We start from the raw sequence: 8,033 nt of genomic DNA on the forward strand, positions 1-8,033 counted from the left end.
AACCACCAGATTTAATGTCATTTCACAATGGAAACAATAACAGTAGCTAATAGTTTATAAATGTATTACATTTCCAAACCCATTTCATGATAATTCAAATAGCAGCTTTAAAAGAGACAGTTTGCCAGACAACAATAAAGGTGCAGTAGTAGCATGGTGCAATTAAACCTGAAATGAGATCCAGGCTATTAAAAAAAAACAAAAAAAAAACAAAGCAAATGCTACAGAACTTATTAAAAAATCAATTTGAACACCAGCCTGAATGTCTGCTCTGTCTCTGAATACGCTGCTTGTCCAGCCAAGATTTGATTCCACTTTTGGCTGCGGAGTGTAATACACTGTAAGTATTTGAAGTCATGTGGCTCAAGTCCAAGTTAAGTCAAAGTGATTTACAAGTGTTTTTTTTGTTTTGTCAAAAATCTAATTTGTGACTCGAGTCCACAACTTTTTGCTACGTTTATGCGCTTAATTGGCTTTTTCATTAAAGCTTGATAACAATAATGAGGCAGCAGTCATCGCAGACGTCACACATCCCACCAGCAGCTTGAAAATTAAAAAAAAAAAACAAAAAAACACATACCTTGTGTCCTTCAAGATTTCTTTGCATAATTTCACATGCACAAGTTATTACTTTGCATACATTAGATGGATGTTATACACCACCTGCTCCGCTTGCTTTTTGCTGGTTTCTGTTAGTGATTTTTTTTTTTTTTTAATTTTTATTTATTTTTGATTGGGAGAGATGACAACTGCACTCGGACCCCAAAGAGAATGATTTAAACGGCGAGGTTGCAGGAAGGAGAGAGGGAGAGAATATAGATGAAGAGGAGGAGGGTGGAGATGAAAGGAAATGAGCGAAGAGGGACACGGAGAGAAAGATGGGTGACAGGAGAGAGAGAGAGAGAGAGAGAGAGAGAAAGGATGCACCAAAAGCAAAGGGGTTAATTGAAGCCCGGGGGGATGCTGGACAGAGTCATGAATTACTAATGGCTGTTTACACAGCTTGCTGCCAGCCTGTCTAAATGAATCACAGCCACCCTATCAGCCGGGACACAGTCGCCTGTTAGCTCGTATAAGCAAAGTGACTGGGAGGAAGAAGCCATTATCAACTGAGGGACCGGAGAAGGGAGGACAAGACATGGACAAAGAGAGAGAGAGAGAGAGAGAGGGAGGCAGATGAAATATGAAACATGAGATTGAAAGTGAAAATCAGGGGATTTATCAAACTCCACATGCAGTTTAATGAGATGCTTTCTTGTCCCGTCACTCAGCAGGATGGATAGTGACACCTGTCCGAGTGAGAATCCTCAAACATCAAAAAAAAAAGGGGAGGGGAAGTGGGGGGGGGAGATGGTTTAATTTGCAGCTGTTGTTCCTTTAAAGGAGAAGACTATTAGTTTTATGTAATACTGCCACCTGCTGGTTAATAATAGTACATAATCCTTTTCTACACTTAACGGTTTTCTTTCTCCTTCTTTTCTCCCCACAGAGACGGGTAATAATGCCATATAATGTGTGGTAACAGTAAAGCAGTCACACACACACACACACACACAGGTAAGGATCTTATAAGAGTGTATTGTAGCAAATGTGAGAAATTATTGACATCAATCTTTAATTTGATGCTATTACTGTACTACTGTAGACTGAATCATGTGTTTTCCCACCATTACAACCCACTTTATCCCAGATTTTAAAAAAAAAATATATTATCAGATTATCCTTTAAAGCATGTAAATTGACCTTGTTCTTCTTACAAATTGAAAGTTTAATTCATAAACAATAAAACAAATTGTCACTCGTTTACGTACACGCAGGGGTTTTGTGGTTAAAGCCTTACTTGGTCTGATATGACCGGTAGCTTATGACAGCTAATGTTAGCTAACGATAGCAAACTTTAAATAGATATTGTTGTGTAACTGGTCTTACTGAGTGATTATTTTTATACTTGTGGTCAGACCCCACCTGCTCCACTAGGTCAAAGCGAGTGATGGTGTCTTTAAAGCAGCTGACTGAAGGGAATTTTGGGAATTGTAGGAAAATTCAAAGAGCAACAGCAGCTGTTGTTCAGAAAGAGTCTTGCTTTTGATTTCGGATGCTACTGCTAACACAAGTACTAACAATCGTCCATTTTATTAAGGTTTTTCCTGTTACAACACACTTTAATATCCAGTTTTCCCTTTTTATTTCCCATAAAGTCACTTTAAGGTTGGAAAAGTCGTCTTTTTTTAACAATATCGGCTTGTTCCAACCAGGTCTGTAGCCACAATTTTATGAATACTGATGTCAAGAATCCAAATTCCTCCAGAGCCTTTTGACTTTCCATCAAAACCTGACATTTTCTAATTTTTCCCCCCACATTTTAATTGTTAAATGATATTTTTTTTGTAAATCTCATCTCGTTTTATGATGATTTAAATGCTATTTCAAATCCAACCACACTCCCAGGAAAATAATCCTGGTGGAGATTTGCTAAATCCTCTTACGTTATTGAAATGTTATTATATATTTTTTTACCATAAAGGGCCTAATTTAAATATATTAAGTCAAGTACATCAGAATCAAGCCAGAATAAAGCCTGTCATGTGTAATTTCTGTTTAACAGTTACTGTTGCTGAACCATTGCATCAAATGGAAATATTGTAAATTATCTTTTTACGCCAATATCCCCAAAATTCAGATATATTTGATATCTCTGTTAAACTTTGGGATCTCTGAGTTTGTAATGAGTCTTTCTCATTGATTAATTTTATTGGTTAGTGCAGATATGATATGTTTACTGTAATATTTTTCATTTCAATTTACTAGTTTTACATGAATCAATGAGTAATTTAATATATTCAAAATAAATAGCAGTAATAATCACCATGGTAATTATAATCACACATAATGGTGGCAGATTTAGCATATCAAAGCTTGTTCTGTATCTACAGGCGCCTTCCGTAACGTTAATATATCTGTGTTGGTCTTCATTAATGCAGCTGATGCCATATTAATGAATCTGAATCCAACGATTAGAAGAACAAGGTCAACGTTTTCCTCTAAATATTGCTAGAGATGCTTTTGCAGTGAGTGAATGTTTAATAAAAGCATAAGTGTGTGTTTAATTTAAGTGCAGAAGTTGATTTTTATAATAAATGGAGGATGTGGGAGAGGAATACTCCACGGAGCCTTCACCTTCACCTACTAATTTCTGCAGAAAACTTAAAATTAAAAACACAGATAGAAAGAAAAAACACAACAAGAATTGCAAAAATGGAAAGCAAAGAAGTTTGAGGCTATTTACTAAGTTTAATCAATTATACGAAGTGCAAACTGGAGGGAATAACAGCTCTGTATTTACTCTTCACTATTCTAAACTACATTAAAAACAGATTTTTACAGTATTTTTGTTCTTGCCTTGCAGGTCTCGCTGCCTTGACGTGATGTTACTTGAGGATCCAGCTTCCCTCTCCTGGTCCAGCTTGCGGCTGGGATGCAGATGCTGATGTGTGGGGAAAGAACAGATCAAAGAAAAAGAAAAAAAAGGAGGTCTGGAAGAGGCCACACAACCTTGTTTTTGCGGAGACCAGGACGCCCCTCTGTAAAATTACCCTTCTCATTCATCCCAGACTGCTTATTTCTGCAGAACGAATTCTCAAAAACAGACTTTGTCAAGAGTTTTCCTGTGTTGGTTTCGTCACTGCGTCATCTCATCCCCCTCGCCCCCCCACCCCTCGAGTTGTTGAAGCTGAAACGTTCTCCGTGTTGGATGTGAGGACGGTGCCGCTGGTGTGCAGAGAAGAAGACTGTGGTAAATCAGCTCCAGGACACTTGTTGGACAAACACCAAGGAGCGGCAGCCGATCAAATCGAATTAAATCACAACAAATTAACCAGACTTTGACCGACACAAATAAGGACTTAACAGACTTGAGGTCAAAGCTGTCAGATCGTCTTTCTTATCAAGTCAGCGGCGTAGTATAACAAACTCCCTGCACAGGAGTTCGGCTTTGACGTTATGTGACTTTGAACTGATTTGAAGGTGAGTGGAGAGACTGAGAAAATTACAGGTTGTGACCTTTTCGAAACCAACATGCTGGATATACAAACAGAAAACTGTTTTGTTATAATTAAATGTTTGATGTGATAGTATCAGAGGTAGTAAAAATAGAGGTTCTGCTGGTGACAACTAAAAATAAAAAGCACTAAATAGGCGAAAATGTACCAAGTCTGTATCTGTGTATAGCTATATGTTGATGATTACGTCCCTGTACTTTTGTCATGACTTTGAAATGTGCACTTTGAAATGTTCAAGCTATTGGTCCATTATTGGTGTGTGCCATACAGTATCTTGTAATCTAGCAGTATTGTGGAGTACTAAAGGATGACTGTGCTGGGTTATAAGCTGCGGCTGGATGAGTTTTACCCTCTGGTGGCTGTTTTCTGTCATTCTTCTCTCTTTCCCAGCTATACAAGAAAAAAAGGAATAACACAGATAAGGAATGATGATGAGTCAAAGTTACATTAAAATTTGATGTATACATTTCAACAACTTTAAAGCAAAACTTCGACATCATGGGAGAAATATGCGTACTCACCTTCTGGCGGTGAAATAAGATCCATACTACTCTCATTTCTGTCTGTTAGCCAGCTGTTGATTATCTTAGAATATATACTGGGAACAGGTAAACAAAATCCACCGACCAGCACCTCTAAAGCCCACTAATTAACATCTGGTTTGTTTAACCTGAGCTAAAAATTGGAAATTCACCGTTTTATATAGGGCTATGGCTATTTCTTGGCACACAAAATAGGATTAAGTGTAACACAGCGACATCATCCTTGTGAACGTGCCTCTTCTTACTTTAAAGTGTTATCGTGTCGAGCCCGAAGGAGTCCAGAGGTGTTTGTCTTACTGAGTTTCAAACACAACTCCAAAAAGATAACATAACAAGGACTCAATGTACTTTCCATCAGTCACATTCCTTTTTCCCCCCAAAGGTGTGGGTACGATTCCCCCCCCGCCCCTCCCTCCTCTCTTAAACTCATGACCAGACAAGGACAAAAATGTTGAACCCTTTTCTGTAAGAGTGTGTCCAAATGAGCAACATGGAAAGACAGAAAAATGAAAGTTTGACTCTGAAACATCATGTGAGATAAAATAAAGAAATGAAAAACATCATTTTTTTTTTCTGTTTAAAGGGCTAAAATGATAGTATGTGCACATACTGTTCTACTTTTGGTTCTAGGGCAGTTTCACAGCTACAGTTTCAATTAAAGGGAAATCTTAACGCTGCAGCATGAAATGGTATTTTAAACCAGTGGTTCCCAAACTGGCTGTTGGGAAACCTCAGCTGGTTCGTAAAAAAGAAATCTGCGGGGTCATACGGTGATGTTTTCCCAACTTTTCTCAAATACCTCTTTCTTTCTTGTGAAATCACAGACTGATTACGCCTTCCAGGCCTCCAAAACCATTAAAAAGAAAACATTTTAGAGGGGGAAAACCACTTTGGTTAAACTGCTCGTGACTCATAGACATTGTAAACAAACGAAAAATGTTAGGAACCTCTTAAGTCAGTCGCTTATGCCTGACCTACCACTGTTCCGAAGGTATTTCCAGAATCCTCAAAGACTCTTGTTTGGATGTGGAAAAGAAATCTGTCCACTGAAGGATAAAAAGAGAATTTTAACCCCTTTTCCCAAGTTTGCAACTCAATTTCCTCTCCAGGTGGCCTCCAGCTACTGGTTTTGTTACACAACTTTCTGGGTTTTTCACTCATCGTCGGGTATTTATCTTTTAAGAGAGACTGATGCTTAGTAACTCTAAAGCTGATGTTCTGTTTTTTGTGGCGACAATCTGAGGAAGGCTCTTTGCTGTCTACAGAGTTTGCTTTTCTGAGTTTGGTGTGAAAGAACTTGAGGTTGCGGAGAGCCTTCCCAGAAGAGTGAGAGACATTACGGCAGTAGATTAAGCTCATGGTTTTTGGCAGGAGATGCTCAAAAGCCACATCTGGGTGTGATGTTTGCTTGTCCAGATACTTTTGGCCATTAACTTACACAGCACTATTTCAGCGTGGTCAATACTCTAATGCATTTTCACCGAGAGGCATTAAGAGATGAAAGTTTTAATGAGGATGAGGCGCAGCAGTTGTTATTTTTCTTCCACTCTTTCTTCTTCGTTCCTTTCAAAATAAGATGAACTGTAGTATAGATGAATGTGCTGATATACTGTAGAGTAAGAGCTTTAAGTGTTGACAATGCAACTCATTCAAAAACAGCCAGTAAAGGACATTTAACCTTGATGCTTTCTCAGCTGAAGTGACTGTTATCTTCAGTTAACAGAGTAAGTTGTAGTTTTCCTGTATTAGGAAGAATTGATTCTGCAAAATCATAAGAAATGTATATTTAAAAGGGTACAGAATAGGCTCATGATGGGTTTTGGGCAATCAGCTTGATCTCTTACCATAAACTGAAGCTATGATGTCAGAAAACGTGTACCAAACATTACTGTTTTAGAAAATAATTCATGAACTACTCACAGTTAGAGAGAGGGCTGAAGGGAGATCATCTCACTCCAGGTTAAATTCAGAAGGTGAGAGGAGGTTGTGATGCTCGTTACGAAACACACTGAAGGGCAGAAGCGGCATCGTGATCATTTAAGGACCCAGTGGACTCGCCAACGCCGGCCCGAGATGGAAAATATCAGCTCTGACATGCACAGAGGCTCCGGGATCAAAAGGCAGAGATATGCGAGGCCATCTGCTCGCATGAATCCTAACGGCCTACAGGGGGGCTGCGCTCCTCTAACGAGAGAAATTACAGTGTGTGTTAGATGAGCTTACAAGGCTTCAATTAGTCATTTTGTTTAAACGAGACTAAAAGCTTATCGCTATTCTAGCGGCCCCGTGAGGCTGTAATGCTCATTATACACCAGAAAACGAAACTGATGGATTTTAAATTAGGAGACAACTTTGCTCCTAATTTTGTTTTTAGATCCTCTGAGGCGCCGGAGAAAAGGTCGAGAGGTTTTCTGTCATTTAACTCAAGTATAATTTTAAAGAACTGCATTTCAGAGAGACATACAACAAATATTATTAACTAATATGATGTACTGTTATAGCTTTAAGTACCCAACAGTGTATAAAGTAGTTTGATTTTGTTCCATCTTGACAGCTTCAACATATTAATGCATAACTAATAACCCCAAAACATAATAATATCACTTTGAAATGGGCCATTCTGCATGAGTACTTTTACTTTTGATACTTAGCGTACACAGTTTTTTGCTGATATTACCTTTAGATTTGCAGGCTTATACTTGTAATGGAGTACTTTCTTCCTGAGTGAAGGATCTGAGTGCTACTTGTGGCCATTTTAGTCTCAGAGAGAGAAAAAGCTCTGTGTTGTTGAACTTACTTTTCATCATTTAAGATAACACGCTATTTTACACATCCCTTACTTTTATACTAATTTCCTAGAAATGTTTTCAGTAATTTGCAGGGGTTTTTTTTGGACATTTTACAGAGATGGTGGTGCACTTTGGTACAAATTATAAGAAAAAACTGACCAAAGTGTTAAGTTGGTCATTGCTCATTATATATGGGGCTCATATGTAGTTATATTGCAAAAATTCTTAATAGACTCAACAATTCTTTAACAGACAAAATACTTAGTTTTCAGTGTGTAGTTTTGTGTATCAGATGATATATTAGCAAGTTAGGTTTTTTTCAATAATTTCCTAAAAGTAGCTGCTGTGTAACTGTTAATTTTTAGGACATTTCTTTAAAGGTTTATGTGATTTGGTAGTAGATGGGAAATGTGCTCATTATATAGTTTTTAAGAAACAATCTGTTAATATGTAGTTTTACACAAAATTACACAATGAAAAGTTAACTAAACCAACCTCTTTGTAAAATGTCCTTAAAAAATCAACCGTTAAATATCTGCAAATTACTCAAGAAAATACAATTACAGATCTCTCACAAGGCTAAACATCTACTACAAATATGGCTACTTGAAGCTCAGTCCTTGACAACTTTATGTGAAGCGTTT

General features: G+C 37.7%; 1 protein-coding gene across 1 annotated transcript in view; it reads left to right on the forward strand.

The window, feature by feature from the left end:
• The window catches only part of lhfpl3 (LHFPL tetraspan subfamily member 3), a 44,388-nt gene extending 39,228 nt beyond the window's left edge, over positions 1 to 5,160 (forward strand). The window contains exons 3-4 of the mRNA XM_042403605.1: positions 1,490 to 1,557; positions 3,407 to 5,160. Of these exons, the coding sequence (XP_042259539.1) occupies positions 1,490 to 1,512 (23 nt within the window). The 3' untranslated portion in view covers positions 1,513 to 1,557; positions 3,407 to 5,160. The remainder of the gene's footprint in view (positions 1 to 1,489; positions 1,558 to 3,406) is intronic.
• Positions 5,161 to 8,033: the final 2,873 nt, after the last annotated feature.

The sequence above is a fragment of the Thunnus maccoyii genome, chromosome 23, assembly GCF_910596095.1.
Source record: "Thunnus maccoyii chromosome 23, fThuMac1.1, whole genome shotgun sequence".
Classification (NCBI taxonomy): Eukaryota; Metazoa; Chordata; class Actinopteri; order Scombriformes; family Scombridae; genus Thunnus; species Thunnus maccoyii.